Consider the following 23,849-nt stretch of genomic DNA (forward strand, 5'->3'; position numbering starts at 1 on the left):
TATTCTTGGCTCTGCCGTGAGTCAATATTACCAATATTGAGGCGGTATTTTTATGTACGCATCCGAAAGGGCCGTGGCTGCAAAAGTGATTAAAAAATCATAAAAGTTTGTTGGGATGTGGAATCAGTGGTAAAGGTGTACAAAAATTTTGATGAGTTTTCCGAGCGTGGCTTGAAGCGAGTGACGCCAAAAAGCAGGATAAAGTGATCGTCCAACTTGACTCTTCTTTGTGACTACGCCAAGCACAGTTCCCAGTTTTTGCTAAAAAGGGAATCGATGTAAGTATCAAAACGCATCTTGCCGGAAGGCCAGTCCATGATTTAAAGTAACTCGTGCGTCAAGTTCGCAAAATCTGGTCTTCTTTGTCGACGAGCTACGCAGAAAAGCAGATTCGAAGCATGCCGAGAAGATGCCAGGCTACTCGACAGGAGACTACACGGCTTATTGAGTAATTGCGACTCGTAGTTTTGTACATACTTTCATGTTAAATATATATGTATATTTTATACTTCATGAATAATCGCGGTCCCTTTTTTCTGACACAGACTGTACATATGTATATTGGATAAAAGTGGAATCCTATCCCCTCTTGTTGGGATTTTGGTGGCAAAGTGTCTATTGTTGACCCAGGAAAGAGGGGGTTGCCACGTCATTGCTTATCCTAGGCAAATATCCTAACACCCTTATGGATGTTCTGCGCTTTAACATGGCCACACTTAGAAGCTGGACTGAGAGTAGGAGACTCGGTATAAACACCGCAAAAACTGAAATAATTCTCTTTACAAAGAAATATAGGCTTCCTATAATCTCCCTGCTAATTTTTAAGATTCCTCTGAGAGAGAATGTCAAGTACTTAGGACTCATATTAGAGTGCATACTCACGTGGAAACCTAATATTGAGGAAAGAGTACAGAAGACCAATGTTGCATTATATAAAGGGTTTTCCAATAACAGGTGTTATCTATCGCTACCGAGAGATGATAAACGATTTTTTATGGCCGGAATTGGATGGTATTGATCTGGATAACGTTTATTTTCAACAAGACGGCGCTACGTGCCACATAAGGCACCGAGATCTTGTGATTTAACATCTTGTGATTTAACATCTTGTGACTAGGGGCAGCCAATTTGCAATTCGGTTATGGAAAAGTTCATGAAAAGGATATGGTCCTGTAAGCGTGGTCGTGGTGGTCATTTGCCTGGTGTTATTTTCCACTATTAACGGCATATCTTTCTCTTTATAGTGAAATAAACATCCGATCATTTATATTAAAACATAGCGTTTTTCTTTGAAGATCGAAATGACTTATTGGAAAACCCTTTACTTGCAATGGGGGTTAACACTTCGTGTTAAACATTGGTTTCATACTTCTGTGTAGTTATGCCAATCTTAATATATGGAATACTTGTATGGTGGCCATCTGCTCAAAAGGCGACTTACGCTAAACTCACGAGTAAGGTCCAAAGGGCAGTTTTTTTATGCATCTCTGGTACTTTAATGACTACCCCAAATAAAGCGCTGGAATTGCTGATCAACGTGTCTGCACCATATCTGATAGGAAATCACGTGGCCACCACCTCGGCGCTTAGATTCAAAAGTATGGCACTATGGAAAGGCCAGTGGTTTAGCCACTCTTCCATTTTGCACTCTCTGAATAGTCACAAACAAGAAATATACTACTCTACTCCCAGACTCACCTTCGAAAGGCTCTTCAAGACAAGTACATATACCGTCAAGAAGGGAGTGGCAGACATCAAGGCCATAGAGAAGGGGGGAATTCAATTTGTATACAAATGGGTACAAACTAGACGAAGGAATTAGGACTGGAACTATCTATTCGACTACCAGACTACTGCAGCGTCTTTCAGGCAGAAGTTGTAGCTATAAAACAAGTGGCTACATATCTAAATACGCTTGCCGTAACAAAAATTGCAATAAATATCTTCTCGGACAGCCAGGTGGCTATTAAATCAATGAGTGTGGCTATATTAAGATCAAAGATGGCACAGGGAAATCTAGGCAGTAGAGCTACTACAGCCTTATTTGGGTATGGGGCACCGAGATATTGAGGGAAATTGTAAAACCGATGAGCTAGTCAGGATAGGTACCGCTCTTCAATTGCTCAGTGATAAAAGTACCATTGGAATACCTCTGGCAACGAGTAAACTAATAATCGAAAACAACATTATCCGAGAGGCCGATAGGTCACGGAGAGATGAAGATACATGCGTAACAGCTAGGCTACTATGGCCGCAAATAAACAAGAAAAAGACAAAGGAATTGCTTAGACTCTCAAGAGATGATATCTCGAAGGTCGTGGCTTGTATAACCGGCTTATTGAGGTCATTGGCTATTGGCAGGTATTCTTTGAGAGTAGAAGTTTTCTCCCATGAATATTGTAGAAGGCGTAGATATGAGGAAGAGGATGAAACAGTTGAGCACTTTCTTCACAATTGTCTAGCCGTAGCTGAAATCAGAGCTGCTTTTCTAGGTAAATATTTTGTCAATTCTCTTACGGAGATGTCTGGCGTGGGATGGGACCAATCCTGCGCTTCATACAAGCCGCAAAATGGTTCCACGAAGAAAAGTAAATGAGGTTCCCGTACAGCACAGTGGTATCACAACGGACCTCTAAGGTCTAAGTAAGTTGGTCGTACAGACCGACTATCATCATAATCTTACTTATATTCGATGTTTTTTAAGAGGTTGTGAACTTAAAATGATTATAAATACAAAACAAAAATATTGTTGGAATGAATTGTTTTTGCTTTGTTATAATCTGGTAGATAATTCCGGTGTATAGCTAATTAATTTTTGGAAGGAAAAATGTAGTTAGCATTACTATCCAGTCATTCAGCGTTCGCCATTCACAGTAAGGTCGGCTCCTTCGTCATTTTGGCAGAAATTAGGGCCGATGATTTCGTCAGTGCTCTATGAACCTCGCGAAAAGGTTTATTTTTTTAAGTAAATTTCCAAAATTTGGAAGGGTTGTGCTGGCGTGAAATGATTCATGATGTCTTGCCAAACTTTACTGAACAAAAATCTCAACACAGTTTGCCATTCTCAGCTGTCAAACCATAGAGGGCGGAAGCTTATTTCCATACCCAATATGTACAGTAAGTAAGGTACACGCTCGCAATACTTTTTCAAAACATTTAACTTCCAGTTCAGCTACATGCCAAATGTGTCCAATACGAATTGCAAGTACCTCGTCTCGAAGAATTATGTGAGAATCGATTCGCTAATGGGAGCAAGTCGGAACTGCGTACTTTTATACTATTGATAAACAGCATCAGTCAAGCTTTGATTGTCTTCGCATTTCTCGGCCCATAAATGTAACCTGTACAGAGCTCTCTCAAGAATTTGACTAATAATAGGGGGCAAAAGGGCTGCTACCAAGGATGATAGACTACAAAGTTTGACGATCCGAAGCAAAATTGTGAGAATAACTTCGGCATTCGGGATTCGGCCCGCTAATTTCACAAGTATTCTTACGCTGTTTCAATTAATGCTTGCTCAAACGCCAATGAGGAAGCATAGGTGGAGGTTGCGTTTATTTTTTCTTATAGTACCAATACAATCTCAGCTTTGTCGTAAACAAATCGCTGTCACATACCCTGTTACGTCAGCAAATCAGCTGATTCCTTCAAAATCGCTGAGAGCCGGTTAACGGTCTAATATTGATCGCACCTTCTGAACTCTCACCAATGGGAATGGTTGTACGAGTTAGGCTAAGCCTTTATGCACTGCGACCAAATTTATCTATTGTGCGCCCCTAATTACTTAATTATAATTATTTAGTATACCGAGGAGTCGAATCAGCTCTTTAGCGGGGAGCAATTGTAGGTCTCCCTCCTCTAGTAGGTGCGAGTCCATGATTCTGTGTCTCCTGTAGCCTAACGCCTCACAGTTGGTGATTAAGTGTTCCATAGACACCTCTTCATCACAGCAGAACCTGCATGATCTACCCTATACTAGATAACCCTATTGTGTAAAAGTGTTTATTACAGGCAAAGTGACCTGTCAGTGCTCCACAGAGTAATCTGAGGCCCTTTTTATCTAGGGTTAGAGCATATTTTGCTCTGTTGGCATTGAAGTTCAAACACTTTTTGGAGTCATTAAGGCCGCTTGTGCCGTTCCAGTGTTCCCTGATTTTAGATTGGTTCTTTTTTTTTTGTTTCCTGTTTTATATTATTTTTGTTAAAGCCGAAAAATGGGGTTTGTCCAATAGATAGGCGTTCTGCCCCTTTTTTGGCATAAAAGTCTGGCTTCTCGTTTCTTTCGTGTCCCTCATGTTCTGGTACCCAAATCTGTGAGACCTGATTATGAGTGGCCAGTTTGTTCAGTGCATTGTTACACTCTATTAGAAATTGACGTGAATGTGAAGCTATGCAAGAGAGAACCGATTGGCTGTCCAAAAGTATTTTAATTTTTACTTTCTCAGACCCTCTTTTGGATATGGTGTCCACCGTTTCCATTGTGGTTAAGAGCTCCGCATGGAAAATCGTGGTATCTGTAGGCGGATACTCTCACAACTGTGAGTTTTATTGAAATGCCATTCAGTACCATAAACTGGGGGAGGAGGAGTACCACTGTTTGTATAGCGGGTTATTGCAAATTGACTATCAGTTGATTGTGTGGTTAAAAATAGAAGTACCTCGAAATGGGAAAAAATTTAAATTTTATTAAAATTAAGCGCGCTATTGAAACACTCTATATTTCTTTTAAGCAACTTAATAATCACCTTTTTATGCATTCATATGTACAAAAGAAGCTAAGTAGCTAAATATTGAATCTGACACTTCTCTTCCAGACGCATCCTCGTCCAATGAAGCCGTGCACTTGCAACAGCGTCTCAAAAGTCTTAGCACTGAATTAGTCACCCTGCGCAATCGTCTGCATGTTGGTCAGGGACAACAAAGCACTAACAGTAATAATAGCAACAGCAATAGCAATAATAATAGCAACACCACTTGCAATGTGACATCGGTGAGTACTGCACAGCAGCGCCAGCAACAGCAACAACAACACGGCACCAACACAGCTGCACTAACAGCCATCAATTTGAATGCCTCCACACCGAATTTACACAGCAGCACGCAACACCATAGTCATAGCAACACTACAACAACAGCAACTGGCAACATTACGAACACATTGCAACAACAACAACAACAACAACATCAGCAGCAACAGCAGTTACAATTATCACACTCAACATTGATTCCCACACTCGGCAGCAACGCCATCAACAAAGGCAATACCGGTAATAGTAATGGCAGCAACAACAACAACAACAACACCAGCAACAGCAGCAGCAGCAATCACAACAACAATGCAGCCTTGACATCATGTTATAACGCTAACAACAGCAATCACACATTTACGCACATCAATAACAGCTCCAAGGTGAGTAATCGTCAGCCGGCCAATCGCTATTTACAGCAAATTACTATGCAATTACATTCAATTACATATCTTTTCACTGCTTGTTTTCGCATTAGTCACATTTGCACACCTACAGCCATACATTGCCGCACAATTCAACCATATCCGCTGCCAGCGCTGCCACTTTGCCAACCGGCGCTGCGGCTGGCATCGTTTCCACACGCAACACTTCCATACCACACCCATTACCGTCGTCTATACAACACCAGCACCAACAACAGCACCAGCACCAACAGCAACAACACCATCAGCAGCAACAACAGCAACAACAACATTCCTCGCACACGCTTCCAATGCGCTCCGCTGGTGTTGGCTCGCATGTCCAACACTTAAGCCATAACTTGCCGCCCTTCGTACCGATCGCACCGAAGCAATTGACCTCCAGCCATGGCAGCGGTTACAGCAACACTGTCGCACCTTTCGGCTATAACTGTACAAATGTCGAACAGCGTAATGCCAATAATCATTTCTTGGGTGGTATGCAAGCGCATACCGGTAGTGGCGCCAATATCCACAGCATCAGCAACAACAATGCCACCCGTGCACACAAACAGCCCAGAGAGATTGAGGATTTGATTCATCTGCCTGGACCGTTGACCGAGGATGCGGTGATGCGCACGCTGCAGGCGCGCTTCAAAGACAACTGCTACTTTGTAAGCAAACGAGGTTTCTTAAGCTTCTACATCCACATATTTTATAAATTTCCTCTTTCCTCCTTCCAGACAACCGTTGGCCCCATATTGCTGGCTATCAATCCCTACCGTGATATTGGCAATCCTCTCACGTTGTCCTCCACACGTTCGTTGCCATTAGCGCCTCAGCTGCATCGCATCGTACAGGAAGCTGTACGCCAACAAACGGAGACCGGCTATCCGCAAGCTATTATACTCTCCGGCACCTCTGGCGCGGGTAAGACGCACTGCTCGATGTTGTTGCTGCGTCAACTCTTTGCTGTGGCCGGTGGCGGCCCGGAAACGGATGCTTTCAAGCATTTAGCTGCGGCGTTCACGGTGCTACGTTCTTTGGGTTCCGCCAAAACGACCACTAATCCGGAATCGAGCCGTATTGGCCAATTCATTGAGGTGCAGGTTACAGATGGCGCGCTCTACCGCACCAAGATTCATTGTTATTTTCTGGATCAAACGCGCGTCATACATCCGCTGCCGAAGGAGAAGAACTATCATATTTTCTATCAAATGCTGGCTGGTCTGAGCAGAGAGGAGCGTATCAAATTGAATTTGGAAGGTTATTCGCCAACGAATTTGCGCTATCTGCAAAGTGGTGACATTGCGCAGAATGAGCAGGAGGATGCAACGCGCTTCCAGGCATGGAAGACATGTTTGGGTATTCTGGGCATACCGTTTTTGGATGTGGTGCGTGTGCTGGCAGCCGTGCTGCTGCTGGGCAATGTGCAATTTATAGATGGGCAGGTGAGTTGGGATAACAAAATGTTTTCATAATTAAAAAAAAAACAATTGCTATAGTTAGAATGCGAGTAAAATATGTGTTACATCTTGCAAATGTGGCGCAAAATTATTCATCCAGTTTCGTTTTTAAATATTTTTTTACTAAATACAAAAACAAAAAATACTTTAGGTTAGGTTAGGTTAGCCTGGTTGGCAATAAGCCACGCATAGACCTTTTGGTCCCTAGCGAGACCAGATGGAGACCGACCTCTATGAATCCCTAAAGTAGACATCATGTAGGATGTCAGCGCTTTTGGCGAATCTAAGTAGGTCTGGGAGCTCCGCTTTTGAGACGTCTTCCAGACCCTCAAACAGTGGGGCTCCCAGGCATCTTAGTCGCGTTTTTGATAATGCCGGACAAACGCACAGAAGGTGTTCTAAAGTCTCCTCAACATCCTCTCTGCATTTTCTGCATTTGTCCGTGTTAGCAATCCCTATCTTGTACGCATGTGCAGCCAATAGATTGTGACCTGTTAGCATACCTATGATAGTTCTGCATTCCTTCCGCGAGAGCGTAAATACGAATTGAGTGAGTTTTTTGTCGTTAGTTCTACACATGAGTTTTGCTGTTTTGCATGTGGTCAGGTTAGTCCACCTAGCTTTCACTTGCCTTTTCATGTGGTCGTCCATTTCATTGTATATTGTGTTTAGCGGTCTCGGTATGTCGTTCTCTTGTTCAAATGGTAGTCTCACAGCACTTTTTGCTATCTCATCTACTATTTCGTTCCCTATAATGCCTTTGTGACCAGGTACCCAGTAGATATGCAGCCTACTGTTTTCGGCTAGCCTTTCTATGGCCTCCCTGCTCCGTCGAACATTTTTGGACTTAATACAATATGAGCTTATTGCTCTTATTGCTGCTTGACTATCCACGTATATATTAATTGTTGAGTTCTTTCTTGTTCTAGTGTAGGCTAGCTCCGCGGCCTTCCCCACAGCAAAAACTTCCGCTTGGAAAATACTACTGTGGTCTGGCAGCTTGATAGACTGCCTTATTCCTAGTTTTGAGCAGTAGATACCCGCTCCCACTCCGTCTGGAGTTTTCGAGCCGTCTGTATAGATGTGAAAGGTTCTATGGCCAGACTTCATGCCTTTATGTCATCCCTCCTCTTCAATTGTAGCGCGAAACCTTCTCTCCCAATTAAAGTACGGAGTCATGTAGTCTGTGCCACCTGAGCTCCACTTTCCTATTGAGCTGTGACCGAAGGTTCTGCAGATGAATACCCCCACAGCCATTAGCCTCCTCGCGGATTTCGCTGCCAGGTTTTCCGCTATGAGATCAATAGGTGGCATGCTGAGTATCATTTCCAGCGCCGCCGTTGGAGTGGTCTTCATCGCTCCTGTTATGCACAGAGCAGCGAGTCGTTGAATCCTTTCCAGCGGCATTAAGTATGTCAGTGAGTGATGGAAATTTTTATTTTGAACTTAACGTCCTCCATTGCTTGTTTGTTTACGTACTGTCAAATATGATTGACGTACAACGCCATTTGTAAAAATTATAAATCTTCCGATAGAGGGACAACTGTGTCGATAGGTAGGTAGGTAAAATGCCAAGAGTACAGGCACACTTCAAGTAGCACTTACGTGCCGTTTTGATACCATAATGTGGACCATTACCTGTGCAAAGAAAACATTTGGGAAGAAAAAACCTTCTACAGCCATGTAGAAGGAGGTGTGAAAATGGATCTAGGCTGGAGAATTTCTTCCAGTCATCCCCAAAGGGCACGCCAAGGAATCTCAAGCGCCTAGCCGCCAGAGCCGGACATTTGCAGAGAAAGTGTTCCACAGTCTCTTTCCCTGCAGGATCCCCACAGCTCCTGCAATAGGGGTTGTACGGAATTTCAAGCTTCTCCGCATGAGTACGGATCACCCAGTGACCAGTGAACACCGGAATGAGTTTGGAAATTAAATGGCGGGGGTTCCCATCACCTTAAGCTCCCTGTTTCTATCCTATTGGGATCATAGTGTTTTCGAAATAGCACACGACGAAACAGACCTTCATCTGTCTTGCGCTTTTTTTTAGAAAGAATATGTGTAGTTTCTCTTTAACAACGGCCAAGGGGATACCAATGTCTGAGAAGGGGGACAGCTGGATCCGGTTCTGCCGCCACCTTCCTGGCAATCGTCGGTAATTTCATTTCCCTCTATTTTTCTGTGTCCAGGAACCCAGATGAGGGAAATGTTTCCTGCACGTTCGAGACGTTTGAGTTTCTCTTTACAGGAGTTCACCAGAAGAGAACTGGAATACGGCGACGACAGTGCCTATGGCTATCGGAGAAAATATTAATGTCTCCCTCCCAACAGCGATCTCGAAGTATTTTACATGCCTGCAGGATCGCGAAGGCCTCAAAGAGCTCAGTGCCAAGAACAGAGACGGAAGGGGAGATCTGCTTCAAGATGCTACTCTGTCCTACAGGTAATTGTCTCCAGAGGCCAAGCTCCTTCAACCTAATATCTCTCTGAGCAGCAATGGATTTACAAGCACCAGTGATGCCTACACATGCAGTTCTCTGCAATCTCTCTAGTTTAGTAGTATTGTAGCCTTTCTGAAGAGCTACCCACCAAACTAGGCAACCGTATGCCAAAATTGGCAAAACCACTAAGTTGTACATCCAAAGTACGACACGTGGCTTGAGACCCCATTTTTTGCCAAACATAGATTTACAGGCGTAGAAGGCTATACTGGCCTTCTTAACTCGATTTTCTATGTGCAGCTTCCAGTGGAGCTTGGGGTCAAATATTACACCAAGATACCTGACTTCCGATGCGAGTGTAAGACACTGCTTGTTTATTCTTGGAAACTTAAAAGGCGGAGGCTTGTATATCCTGGTGAATAGCATCAACTCCGTTTTGTCAGAGTTGACTCTGAGACCGCAACAGGCAGCCCAACTACTGAGTGTAGCCAGTGCACCTTCCAAACATTTCAGCCATTACTGATGCGAAGGGTCCTGAGACCATTAGGGCCAAGTCATCGTCATATGCTACCACCTTTATTACTCCCCTTTTTAAGCGAGTTAAAGCTTCATCCATAGCTACTAGCCAAAGGAGAGGCGAGAGGACGCCGCCCTGTGGTGTACCCCTATCAACGAACCTAGTCATTCTAGCCCCTCCTGTCACAGCATTTATTTCCCTACCGCCAAGCAGGGATGAGATCCAGAGGTAGATAGGTCTTTCTACCCCCAGCAATTGACTCAGCCGTAATATATGTCGATAGATACTTCTTTAAAACTTTTTTTATGAGATAGTAAATTTTTGTTTTTGCTTGATTGCCGATTTGTTGTAAGTGATGGATGGCAATTTTTTTTTTGTGGGGACAACAAGCAAGTACAGCGCTCAGACACAAATAAGCCCATTGTACTGCACTCGGATGCCCTTTTAATTTTCTTTATATCTCCGAATCTTCCCCGATCTCCGAAGAAATCTGAGTAGATCTTGTGGTGCCAAGGAGCCAAGGTGATCGTTTCTTAACACATCGCTGCCAAAGACCACAAATCTGATTCGGGCAAAGGCGGGGCAGACACACAGGAAGTGGTCCGCCGTCTCATCCTCCTCTCCGCACGCTGGGTAGAGTGCAGTGTCTGAGATGCCTACCTTTTCCATGTGCTTCGCCCTTAGAAAGTGGCCCGTCATCAGTCCAACCAGCTTTCAGCAGTCCCTTCTGCTTAATGACAGGAGGATTTGCGACAGTCGGTCGGACGTTATAGGTAACATCAGTTTAGTCCATCTGCAGCATCTCTCAGCCTGCCAAGCTCGCTTGTGGATTGTAGTAACCCATTTGCTAACCGTGGTTTTGATGGCCGCAGAAGGGAGTGGCAGAATGGACTCCGTGCCAATGAAGTTGGCCTCAGAGCCCATCCTAGCTAAGGAGTCGAAAGTCTCGCTACCCACGTGTCCCGGGACCTTTGTTAGCATCAGGCTATTATGTCTAGAAACATAGTTCAGCCTGAATTTACAGGACTCAACTACCCCTGTAAATCATCTCAGCACCTTCTACTTAGCTGCCCTGCTCTGGCGGGGCTAAGATCTAGGCATCTTGGCTCCTACTTTTTTGCCACGCCTGCTTATATAGCCGGTGCTGACATTAAAAATCTGATGAATTTCATCAGCAGCATTAAGCGGTCGACGCAAACATAGTCATCGTTCGTAATCCGCTCGCTCCTAACCATCCCAGCACCATCTCTCCCCGCCCTCTCCCTGTATCCCATCGGTCTTTCTTTCCCGCCTCACCCCTCCATAATGGCATCACAAAGGACGAATCCTTCTTCGTCCAAGTGTGCCCATTCCCTGGGCAACCATATCAACCTAACCTAACCTAAATCCTGATATGGTTGGGGGCCATAAACGCAACTTGGCTGTCGGTGCAGACACATATACTTCTGCCGCTCCATCTGTTTTCCACAACAAAGTTCATCGCTTCTTGTACATCATACACCTCCGCCTAAAACACAGATGCATGCATTCTAAGAGCAAAGTGCAGTTTTGTCCCGCTAGATTCCACGTAGACCCCAGAGCCGGAGCCGTCCTCGGTCCTGGAGCCATCCGTGAAAATGCGAAAATAGTGTTTGCCGGGCTCCTTTTCAGAGTTTGACTACAATTGAGTCTCTGGCAGCACCACACTGTATCTCTTTTCAAGTACGACTCTTGATGGCATGGAGTCAGGGTTGGCAGTCTCTGCTTCCGTAAGGCAGGGCGTTCACAGAGGAAATGGAAATTTGTTTCTTTTTTCTCCGGTTGTTTTCAATAACTGTAACAGAGAGTGTATGTTGTGAGGGACGCCCATTTTGGTTGCTTGTTTCCCGATAGACCAGAAGCCAGTTTTCACTGCCGTGAGCCTGCAGGCATCCCTTCGGTTCATATTTATCAGTATTGACGTTTGTTTGTTGTTGTAGGCGGACCAAAACGTTCTGCTAACTTTGCATGTTGTCCAGTCTCTCCATCTGTACTCCGCGATTCGCAGGTATTTTAAGGAAATTGCATTCTTGATTGCACCCAGTGATGTTGAATACCGATTCTGCAAGAATCATGACAGATCCCTCTTTTGCCAGTTCATCTGCTTTTTCGTTACTTTCAATGTTCCGATGGCTTGAGACCTAGATTAAGGTGACGTTATGGTTTTCACTCAAGGTGGTAAGGCTACTCCTACTTTGTTCCACTAGTTTAGAGGTTGTTTTAGCCATATTCAGTGCCTGGATTGCAGCTTGGCTATTCGAAAGAATAGCGATATTGCTCTTATATGAGAAATCCTCGATTAGTAACTCAAAAGTTTTCTCTTCTCCTTCCTTGTGATATTAGAAGCACGGATCTGGGTTGCAACAAGGTGATTCCAATCATCCGAAAGTGTTGTGAAGATATGCAGTTTGTGTGCGATTACAAGAACAAATTAAATCCTCAGTATTTTATCATAAAGACTTATAGAAAAATATCTTAATATAAGTACAAGGCGAGGTCCGGAATAAACAAGACTGGCGTCATAAAAAAGTTTTTGATGGCGTCATCTTTTTAATGAGTTAGTGCGTTGGAAGTTGCATCCCTAGTTGAGTTCCAGTGAAAGCTTAGTGACATTCGGCTCAGTGGAAGCGAAATTATTGCGTCTAAAGTGTCAGTATGATTGTGTCATCGGTACAAGAATGAGTTTCGAACCGAGAGCTAATATCAAATTTTGTTTTAAAATCGGTAAAACGATTACCGAAACATTTGAATTGATGAAAAAAAGTTTATGGCGATGATTGTCTATCTCGTGCCAGAGTTCATGAATGGTTTACACGTTTCAGAGATGGTTGTGAGGATATAAATGACAATGAACATACGGGCCGCCTAAAATCAGTAATCCCAGAAAACTCCATTAAAATTGTTCGTAAATTTATCAGAAATGAACCGAAATCATCGTTGAAATTCCTGGAATCGGAGTTGAATATCTTCAAAACATCGATGTATCGCTTTTTAACTGATCATTTGGTCTTACGAAAGGTCTGTGCACGTTTCATTTCGCACAAGTTAACTGAGGACCAAAAATTGCTTAGAATTCAACATTCGAAAGACCTCATGAAAGAGGCGAGAAAAGACGAGAACTTTCTTTACAACATTTTAACTGGTGGTGTAGGGTGGTGTTTCCAACATGAACCTGAAACTAAGCGTCAAAGTGCCGAATGGTAGGCCCCAGACTAGACACCACCCAAAAAATCGCGTCTGGAGAAGTCAAAAATCAAGACGATGCTCATTTGTTTTTACGATTCCAAGAGAATCGTCCACAAGGAGTTCGTGCCAATGGGCCAAACCATCAATGCAATTTTCTATCTTGGCGTTTTGAAGCGTTTGTTGCATCGCATTCGTCGAAGTCGCCCTGAATACCGCGAAGGAGGAAGCTGGCGCTTATTGCATGATAAGGCACCATCTTATTGATCCACTCCGGTGACTGGTTTTTTGACTAGAAATCGCATTTTAACCATCAATCACTCACCGCATTCCGCAGATATAGCTCCCTGTGACTTCTTCCTATTCGGATAATTGCATTTGGCCATGAAAGGAAAACGTTTTGCATCCGTAGAGGTTATCCAAAAGGTTTGGGCAATGGCCTGAACACTCTTTCAAAAAGCTTTTGGATCGCGCAAACAGTGTATAGAGGTCAGAGGGGACTATTTTGTATAAATTAACTCGAAGTTAGCTCATATTGAGCTCATCCATGAGCTTTACGACGGCATAGACATATCCCAACGAATAAAGATACAGCGGCAACGTTGGCTGGGTCATGTCGTCCGCATATCCATTCGTTCAAACGCTCCGGCTCCGAAAGTATTCGATGCGGTACCAGCTGGTGGTAGTAGAGGAAGAGGAAGGCCTCCTCTGTGTTGGAAATATCAGGTGGAGAAGGACTTGGCTTCACTTGGTGTGTCCAATTGGCGCCGGTTAGCACGAGAAAGAAACGACTGGGACGCTTTGTTAAACTCGGTCAAAATCGCGTAAGCGGTTATCGCGCCAATTAAGAAGAAGAAACTCGAAGTTATCAGAACAAAGCTCTTGTCGTTTCTATTTTAGCTCAGTCTTGTTTATTTTGGACTTCGCCTTGTGCGTGATGGTCATTAAAATGATTTTCAATGACTTTTTGGAATCAACTTGGCATAGAATTGATAATCCTACGGGAGTGACCATCTGTGGAGTGAAGTACCATAGTTCTTATTATCCTTCTTATTTTTGAATGTTTCTTTCCCGATTCGCTTCTTTAAATCTTCTCAAACGTTTTCAATGGACTTTAGATTGGGTGACTGGCTTGGTCAATCCATAACTTTACATTATTTTGCAAAAACCATTGACGTACTAACAATGCGGAGTGTCTTGAGTCCTTATCATTTAAAAGAAGCCACCGAAGCGGCATATTCTTCTCAGCAAATGGTAGCATCTCTTCATGAAGTATGTCCTTGTACATAAATTTGTCTATTTTAATGGTTATGCGGTGAGTAAGTCCTATTCCATATCAAAAGATGCATCTCCAAATCATTACGTTGCCGCCACCGTACTTGATTTGCTTGATGTTTTTGTGAACCTCGGTGAAAATCTTGCCCTTTAGGACGTCTGACATTTCGCCCAGCGTCATTTCTAAATGAATTTATTTTGATTTTTTTTTTCATCGCTACAAAGTATTTTATACCATTATTTCATACCCGCTGGCCTTGATGTAGGCTCTTGAGCAAAACATTTGCTCTTCCATAAATTCGCTTGTGTCAACAGAGGAACTTTACGAGCTATTCTGCCTCGTAGGTTCATGTTGTAAAATCGACGCTGTACAGTGCTCGCTGATACTACGTTGTTGATTTCAGCTGCAATGGCCTTTGATGACTTGAAAGTATCCCTCTTGGCAAGAGTGACAATTAAATGATCAGTTCTGTGGTTTTTTGGGTTTAAGGGCATTTACAACAAAATTTTTGTACCGTCCAAGTGACTTAGCGATAATTTATACGATTTGGTTTTTTTTTTTAATTTGGAAGATTCACGATAAGCCTCCGCTCCCCAACTGTGCAATTCCACGCACGACTCATCAGAAATTCATATTAAGGGGTAACACCACTGTAGAAATTTCAAAAAATTGATTTTTTTTATAAGCTTAAAAAATTCTTTGAACCTTTTAAAATACAGAACAAAAAGTTTTATACGTTGCCGAAGTCTATTTCATAAATATTTTAAGCTTTTAACCAAGCGTTAGTGACTGCTACCTAACGACTTCTCCAAATTTCCAAACTTTAAACGCGTTTTTCTCAAAACACGTTTTCTGAAATTGGCACGCAGCATAACTCAAACAATTTTAAATATTTTTAATCAGGTTTTTCACTACGTCTGTATAATAACCTTCTTAAGAGAAGAGCGTAGGGGATTTTCGATAGATTAATTTAAACGATTGTTATAATTATTTAAGTGCCGTTTTTTTAGTCCAAAATAGAGTTTTTTCCTTCAAATGCTTGCTAATTCCACAAAAATAAATATTTTTTAAATCCCCTACGTGTTTCTCTAGCTATTCTTATCTCGATTAAGAAAAAAAAAGTTTCTTTGTTCCAGATTAAAATTTGCACCCTCTGTGCTGCGTGCCGCGGAGCTCCTTCAAGAGAAACCACATTACAAAAATGTCTCCAATGCCGCCATTTTGTAAAATTTTTCGATCAAACTTTGTAGTTTTGTATTTTAGTATATAAGGAATAACTTCCCAAATCAGAGTGATTGTTTTCCCTTTCCTTCTATACAAAAAAATTCTTTAAAAATCGTGTTTATTTTACGCGTGTACAGTGGTGTTACCCCTTAATTCTCTGGCTCCACCACAAAATATATGCCTACATGCATACATGCACATGTAAATAAAGTTCAGTTGGGACAGGGTGAACTTATGAAATGCTGATATTTTCTCCGAGTTCGTTTTTTAGTTAATTTTTGATTTCACTGATGACTATCCTCAATCTCTGTTTAGCTAAAAGCTGGTTATATTTTAATTTTTGTTATTTTATTGTCCACTATTGATTAAAATTTAGTTTACATGATATACGATTATAACTACATTTGTACCTGCGAATTTTAAAAATAGTATGTTAACGAAAATATAGTTCATTGGCACTTGTGGCATCCTGTGTTTACTTTATTTTTAGTCAAAGTGCGATAGTAGGTTTGTGTCTGTGCTATTTTGTATTAGAAGCATACATTTACAGTTATGCACACAATTATTTTATTGGTTTGTGGTGCATCGCTAAAGCGTTCCGTCAATCCATGTATTTTCGGGAGTTCAAATCCCGTTGGTCAAATGGTCTACCAGTTTTTCTCGTTATGATGTGTTTATTTGGGTAATTTACGCCTGAATGCGGTTTTGACTCGCGTATGTTGCGAATTTTCATGACTGAACGAGAAAAATAACGAAATAGCTTTTTCCGGATTATTTATATTTACTTTGTTGCTGTATTGAATTTAATTATAATTCAATACTTAATTTGGCTCTAACTGGATTTCTTTATTATTATTATTATTTATTATTTGTTAAAATATAATTAAAATTACAGATTACTCGATTTTGACGATTTTTTTATTATTAATTATATATTTTATTTCATACTAGCTTTAACCCGCGGCCCCGCTCGCGTAGGAGTCGTTTTGAGGGATTTGGGATATATATGTATTATATATAAGAGAATTACAAACAATAATTTCATAGAAAATAATTTTTTATTAGTAACCATAATATTACAATACCCGGCATCCGTTACTATGTCTCGTTGAATAAAATCAAAACAACCAATCGGAAAAATATCAAGCAAAATTATTTTTATTAATTTTCTATCACAAACCGTTTTTGAACTTTGCATTTGGGTCATAGTTGAACAACTTATGTGGATTATGAAGTCTAGAGTGTGCTATAAATAGTGGGAAATAGGAAAAACTAAGATTTTTTAGATTAAATTTAAGCAAATATTCGATAATTGGTGACGAATGAGAGTGGTGGCGCCGCCGGGGGGCTGTGGGAAGTGAGTTCCATCATAAAAACATGCCTATAACCTTCATTGGGTGAAAATATAAATGCATCAAAATTTTTACGTCATTTGGTGTTGTCGTTTCGTAGTGATGAGCGGACAACGTACAGACATTCACCTTTATAGTATAGAAGATTATTTTATTTTAATTTATTTTATTCTACTTGAGGTAGCCCGTGCCAAGTGATTAACGTATTTGGACACAGTCGTTAATTTTATCTTTTAAAACTGTTTTATTTGCAGAATTGAGTACAATAAAAAGGAAACTGAAAAAATTTTGAAAAAAATTTAATCACTTTGAAATTTATTCAGTGCTGAAACTTTCGGTATAGAGTTTTTTAAAGTGGAATCTCCTCATGGGTTTCTTTGAACATTTTTATAATAGGACTATGAATAAGTTCCTTGCGGTTTTACAACAGATGGCGTAACTTGATTATTATTCCATCGATCCACATTTCCAAACATTCATTGGAGAGCTACTGTCGTAAGGCACAAACGTCAGTATAAGTTTTTTATTTGAAGCGTAAACAACAATATTTTTACCACACTTGAAAATGTCGAATTTCGTGCCAAATAATGTGTTTTTGCGGGGAATTTTTTAATATGAAGAAAAAAGCAGCCGAAAGTCATCGTATCTTGGTGGAAGTTTATGGTGAGCATGCTCTAGCTGAGCGAACGTGCCAGAAGTGGTTTGCACGCTTTAAAAGTGGTGATTTTGGCTTGGAAGACGAAGAACGCGAGGGTGCGCCGCCAAAGTTCATGGATACCGAATTGGAGGAATTGCTCGATCAAGATCCGGCTCAAACGCAAGAAGAGGTTGCAAAAACTTTGGGAGTTGATCAATCAACCATTTCCAAACGTTTAAAAGCCATGGGAATGATCCGAAAGGTAGGCCATTGGGTGCCGTATGAATTGAAGCCAAGAGACGTTGAACGCCGTTTTATGGCATGCGAACAACTGCTTCAACGGCACAAAAGAAAGGGTTTTTTGCATCGAATTGTGACTGGCGATGAAAAGTGGGTCCATTACGACAATCCAAAACGTCGGGCAACGTATGGATACCCTGGCCATGCTTCAACATCGACGTCGGCGCAGAATATTCATGGCCTGAAGGTTATGCTGTGTATCTGGTGGGACCAGCTGGGTGTTGTGTATTATGAGCTACTGAAACCGAATGAAACGATTACGGGGGATGTCTACCGACGACAATTGATGCGTTTGAGCCGAGCACTGCGAGAAAAACGGCCGCAATACGCCGATAGACACGACAAAGTTATTTTGCAACATGACAATGCTCGGCCACATGTTGCACAAGTGGTCAAAACATACTTAGAAACGCTCAAATGGGATGTCCTACCCCCCCCGCCGTATAGTCCAGACCTTGCGCCATCCAATTACTATCTCTTCCGATCGATGCAACATGGCCTGGCTGACCAGCACTTCCGTAATTACGATGAAGTCAAAAAATGGATCGATTCGTGGATTGCGGCAAAACCGACCGAATTTTTCACAAAGGGAATCCGTGAATTGCCAGAAAGATGGGAAAAAGTAGTAGCAAGCGATGGACAATACTATGAATATTAAATTTGTAACCATTTTACGTCAATAAAGTTTCAAATTTCGAAAAAAAAACCGCACGAACTTATTCATAGTCCTATAAAAATTTTCCTTTTATATTTTAGGGTAAAATTTATTTTTAAAAACATCTTTTTTCAATTTTTTTTTCATTCTTTTGCGATAAAATATTTATCCTTAAAAAAATTGTTTAGGGAAAAATCAAGAAAACTTTTTTTTAGCAAATTTTAGAGAAAATTTTAGGAAAAATTTTTTTTAGGAAATTTTAGAGAAAAAATGTTATATATTTTCTCATTGCAAATTTTTTTAAAAAGTTTTTTTTTTTTAATATTTAAAAAAAATAAATAAATTTTTTAGAATAAAATATACTTTTTAAAACTACTTTTTTTCGGAAAAATATTTACTCTTACAAAGAATTGTTTAGGGAAAATTAAGAAAACATTTTTTTAGGAAATTTTAACAAAAATCACTGCAAATTTTTTTAAAAAGGTTTTTTTATAAGTTTTTATTTTCATTTTTGAAGAAAATATACTTTAACAATTTTTTATTTTAACTTTTTAAGATAAAATATTTTTTTTAACCGTGCTTTTTTTCAATTTTTTACGATAAATATACTTTTAAAAAAGTGTTTGTTTTTTTATTTTTAGGATAAAATATACTTTTATAAATTATTTACGAGGGAAAAATTGTTTTTTAGGAAATATTTTTCATGGAATTTTTTTAAAAACGTCTTTTAATAAAGCCTTTTTCTCTTTCTTTCTTTTTTTTTAAGAAAATTTTTAATTTTTTAGGATAAAATATATTTTTAAAAATATTTGTTTTTTATTGTTTAGGATAAAATATTCTTTTTGAAAATACTTTTTTTAATTTTTTATGATAAAGTAATTATATTTACTAAAAAAATATTTATAGAAAAAAAATGTGTTGTTTTTTGGAAAAAAATGTTTTTCATTGCAAATTAAAAAAAAAAGATATGTTTTGCCATTTGGAAGAACACGCAAAATTTTTATTTTTTTAGGGTAAAAAATATTTCTACAAAATAGTTCAACGATAAAATATTTATACTTAAAAACAATGTCTATGAAAAAATTAAAAAAAAAGTTTTTTTAGGAAGAAAAAATAATTTTTTTATTGCAAATTATTTATAAAAGTTTTTTATTAGAAATTTAAAGCAAAAATGTTTACTTCCATTTTTAAAAAACACATACAATTCTTAATTTTTTAGATTATGATTTACTTTTAAAAACCTTTTTTTTAATTTTTTCGGATAAAATATGCTTTTTAAAAATAATTTTTTTTTTAAGTTTTACGATAAAATATTTATACAACAAAAATTTTTTTTATGAAAAATTTTAGGAAAAAGTTTTTTAGGATTTTTTAGTTTTAAAAAAGTTTATTTGTCATTTTTGAAGAACACATAAAATTTTTAATTTTTAGGAGTAAAACATGCATTTAAAATCACTTTTTTTAATTTTTTGGGATAAAATATACGTTTTAAAAATAGTCTCTGTAAATATTTTATCGTAAAATATTTATAAAAAAATATATATAAATATTTATACAATAAAATTTTTTTTTGTAAAATTTAGCAAAAAAAACGTTTTTTCACTGAGAATGTTTTTAAAAAATTTTTTTTGTCATTTTCCGAAAAGAGACAAAATTGTTCAACTTTTTGGGGTAAAATATACTCTTAAAAAATTTTTTTTACGATGAAATATATATATATATATAAGTACAAACGTTTTTTTGGAAGAATTTACGGAAAAAAAATTTTTTTTCACTCCAAATATTTTAAAAAAAGTTTATTTCGTCATATTTAAAAAACACACAAAGTTTTTCATTTTTTTTTTGGGGAAAATATGCTTTTCAACACATTTTTTTTTAATTTTTTAGGATGAAATATACTTTTAAAATTTTTTAATTTTTAATTATAAAATATTTATACTTGGAAACATTTATAAAAAAATTGAAGAAACAATTTTTTTTAGAAAAACAAAAATATATTTTTTTTAAAGTGTTTGTTTTTGTATTTTGTAAAAAACACGCCACTCAAGCGATTTTTTACTTATTTTTTTATTGAAAGCTAAGACTATGCTCAGTAATCCCTGCGAATTTCATAATATGATCCCATAACTTTTCGAGTACCATTTAAATATCTACCGAAAGTCACTTCAATTCTGCTCTTTTTTGATTTACCTATTTTAATTTATTTTTCGCCCTTCTATGCTCATTTTTATTTTATATCATTCCATATTTATTTTTTCTCATTTCCATTTTACTTTATTTTGACCATTAATTTATTTCCCCGTTTTCATCTTTTTGCATAGAGCCTCGAAGTGGACGTAAAAGGCGAATCAGAACTGAACTCCGTCGCAAGTCTCCTGGGCGTACCGCCGGCTGCGCTATTCCGTGGCCTCACCACACGCACGCACAATGCGCACGGCCATTTGGTGAAATCGGTCTGTGACGCCAATATGTCCAACATGACACGCGACTGTCTGGCCAAAGCGTTGTACTGCCGCACCGTGGCCACCATTGTACGCCGCGCCAATAGCCTCAAACGCTTGGGCTCAACACTGGGCACACTTAGCTCCGATTCGAATGAGTCTGTACACAATCAGGCGGACGTCGCATCGCAACACGCCTCCACTATAGGCGGAAACGCCGGTTCCAAATCGATGGCTGCACTAAATAACGCGGTACGTCATGCCACCGACGGTTTTATTGGCATATTGGATATGTTTGGCTTTGAGGAGCCATCACACGCACAACTCGAGCATCTCTGCATTAATTTGTGCGCCGAAACGATGCAACACTTCTACAATACACACATTTTCAAATCCTCGGTGGAGTCGTGCCGTGATGAGGGCATTATCTGCGACACCGAAGTCGACTATGTGGACAATGTGCCTTGCATCGATCTGATATCCTCGTTGCGCACTGGACTGCTTAGCATGTTGGATGCCGAATGCTCGATACGCGGCACAGCTGAAAGCTATGTAACCAAGATCAAAGTGCAGCATCGCAACTCAACGCGTTTGGAGACCAAACACTCGAGCGATCCATACGATCCGCGCATGTTCTTGATACGCCACTTTGCCGGACGTGTTGAATATGACACCACCGATTTTCTAGACACCAATCGTGATGTGGTGCGTGACGATTTGATCGCCGTTTTCTATAAGCATACCTGCAACTTTGGCTTTGCCACACATCTCTTCGGCACCGAGCTGAAAGCTTTGTACGCTTTACAAACTGTGCCGCGTGGTCTCAGCTATCGCATCTCGCCTACATCACACACGGATTTCTTGAATGGCATGGATGAACCCATCTCCACGCTCACACAAGACTTCCATACACGTCTGGATAATCTGTTGCGCACTCTGGTGCATGCACGTCCACACTTTGTACGCTGCATACGCAGCAACGCCAACGATACGGCTGGTAGCTTTGAACGAAAAATGGTGGTTAAACAGATACGCTCGCTACAGGTGCTAGAGACGGTCAATCTGATGGCTTCTGGTTTTCCGCATCGCATGCGCTTCAAGCAATTCAATGCGCGCTATGTGGCCATGTTGGCACCATTTCGAATGCACCGACGTAGCGAAGATAAAGCAATGGAGAATTGCACTCACATCTTGGAGTATGCCATGGAAAATCCGCCTATATTGGACGGTTCGGTAACTTTGGCTTGGGCGCCTGGCAAGCGGCACGTGTTTATTAGCGAGGGTATGCGTCAGCATTTGGAACACCTGCGTGCGGACATACGCACAAAGAGTGCCACACTCATACAGGCCACCTGGCGTGGCTGGCAGTGGCGCAAGAAGATGGTGAGCGTGAAGCGCACGCGGGGCAGTAGTGGCATTATGACTAAGTTGCCAGCTGCAACTGCAACGAAACTCACGAAATTGCTGCCCAACAGCGGCGCGAATTCGCGTAAGTACTGGCGGCGCGCTTGAGTAATGTAGTGAAGCAGTGCGCTGTTGCGTGGCAAATGCAATAATCAAATTGAAATTATTTTTTCTCTTCTCTTATATCATCTTTTTTCTTTTATTGTTTTTTTTGTTTTCTGCTCGCCTTTGCATGTGTGCAGTGCCACGCTTATCAGCTAAATCCACAAATCTCATGGGCACCGTGACGCGTCCACGGCCACAACCAATCGCCGGCACACCACCGCCAGATCCAAATGAGAAATGTGACACAAAGATAATCCAGCAAACTTGTAGTCTATTCGGATTAGATTTGGTGAGTACAGCTTTCCCATTTCAATCTTTTTCTTCTTACTTGCCGCTTTGCATTCCATAATTAAACTTTTTCCTCCTATTTCTTTTTCCTATGCGTCTTAACACTTACTTACATAAGTCACACATACGTAACTTGCAAGCAGTGCTGCCGTTTTTGAGCTTTTCCTATCAAAAATTTTGACGACTTTTATCTCTTTGTTGGGTGCTGGTTAGAATAAAACGTAGATTTTGGTCAGACGGAGAAAAGAAATACATACTTTTTTAATTGACGAGTGGGAAGTATCGAAAGCCTTCCCTGCCAGCCGCACTAAACCCGAACTAAAGCTTCTATCGTCAATGTACTCATCCCCTCCTGGTACTTCTTATTCATCTTGATTAGCGCGATAAACGCTTAAGCGATTTTTTACGAGTCTAACAAAGCGCGCCAGTCGTCTCTTTCTCGTACTAACCGGTGCCAGTATGAACCACCAAATGGAGTCAAGTCCTTATTCAACTGATCTTTCCAACACAGAGGAGGCCTTCCTCTTCCTCTGCTACCACCGGCTGGTACCGCATCGAATACTTTCAGAGCCGGAGCGTTTGTATCCATTCGGATGACATGGCCCAGCCAACGTAGCCGTAAAGTTCGTTCATAAAGTTCGTTCGTCGTAAAGTTCATACAGCTCATCGTTCCATCGCCTGCGATATTCGCCGTTGCCAACTTGCAGAGGTCCAAAAATCTTGCGCAGAATCTTTCTCTCAAACACTCCAAGCGTCGCCTCATCGGATGTTGTCATCGTTCACGCTTCTGCGCCATACGTTTCCGGTATTACAGTTAAATAAATCACCAGAAGGCGGTTGAGCACTAGACTCTACGTCAGTTACGCTTCGCATGAGGTCCGTCAAAAGTTGCATGTACTTTAATGCTCCCACAGTTTTGTTTATTTCCCACTACGCTTGTCTCATGTCGACTTAAGAGTCCGTTTCTACGTCCGTCTGCGTGCTATAATGCATGTTGCATATCACTGATTGCTGACAAAATCTTATCCCAGGCATATTTTGAAGTCATATTTTTTCTGGTACCATTGGATCTTCTGATAATGTAGTTAAAGCACCTCTGCTAATCGTAAATCGTGGGCAT

General features: G+C 40.3%; 1 protein-coding gene across 1 annotated transcript in view; it reads left to right on the top strand.

The window, feature by feature from the left end:
* LOC129247934 (myosin-G heavy chain) overlaps positions 1–23,849 on the top strand; it is a 124,490-nt gene that overhangs the window by 94,830 nt on the left and 5,811 nt on the right. Inside the window, exons 4-8 of the mRNA XM_054887312.1 lie at positions 4,815–5,410; positions 5,506–6,102; positions 6,172–6,879; positions 20,813–22,421; positions 22,579–22,730. Coding sequence (XP_054743287.1) covers positions 4,815–5,410; positions 5,506–6,102; positions 6,172–6,879; positions 20,813–22,421; positions 22,579–22,730 — 3,662 coding nt within the window. The remainder of the gene's footprint in view (positions 1–4,814; positions 5,411–5,505; positions 6,103–6,171; positions 6,880–20,812; positions 22,422–22,578; positions 22,731–23,849) is intronic.

Source organism: Anastrepha obliqua, chromosome 5 (assembly GCF_027943255.1).
Source record: "Anastrepha obliqua isolate idAnaObli1 chromosome 5, idAnaObli1_1.0, whole genome shotgun sequence".
Taxonomy (NCBI): Eukaryota; Metazoa; Arthropoda; class Insecta; order Diptera; family Tephritidae; genus Anastrepha; species Anastrepha obliqua.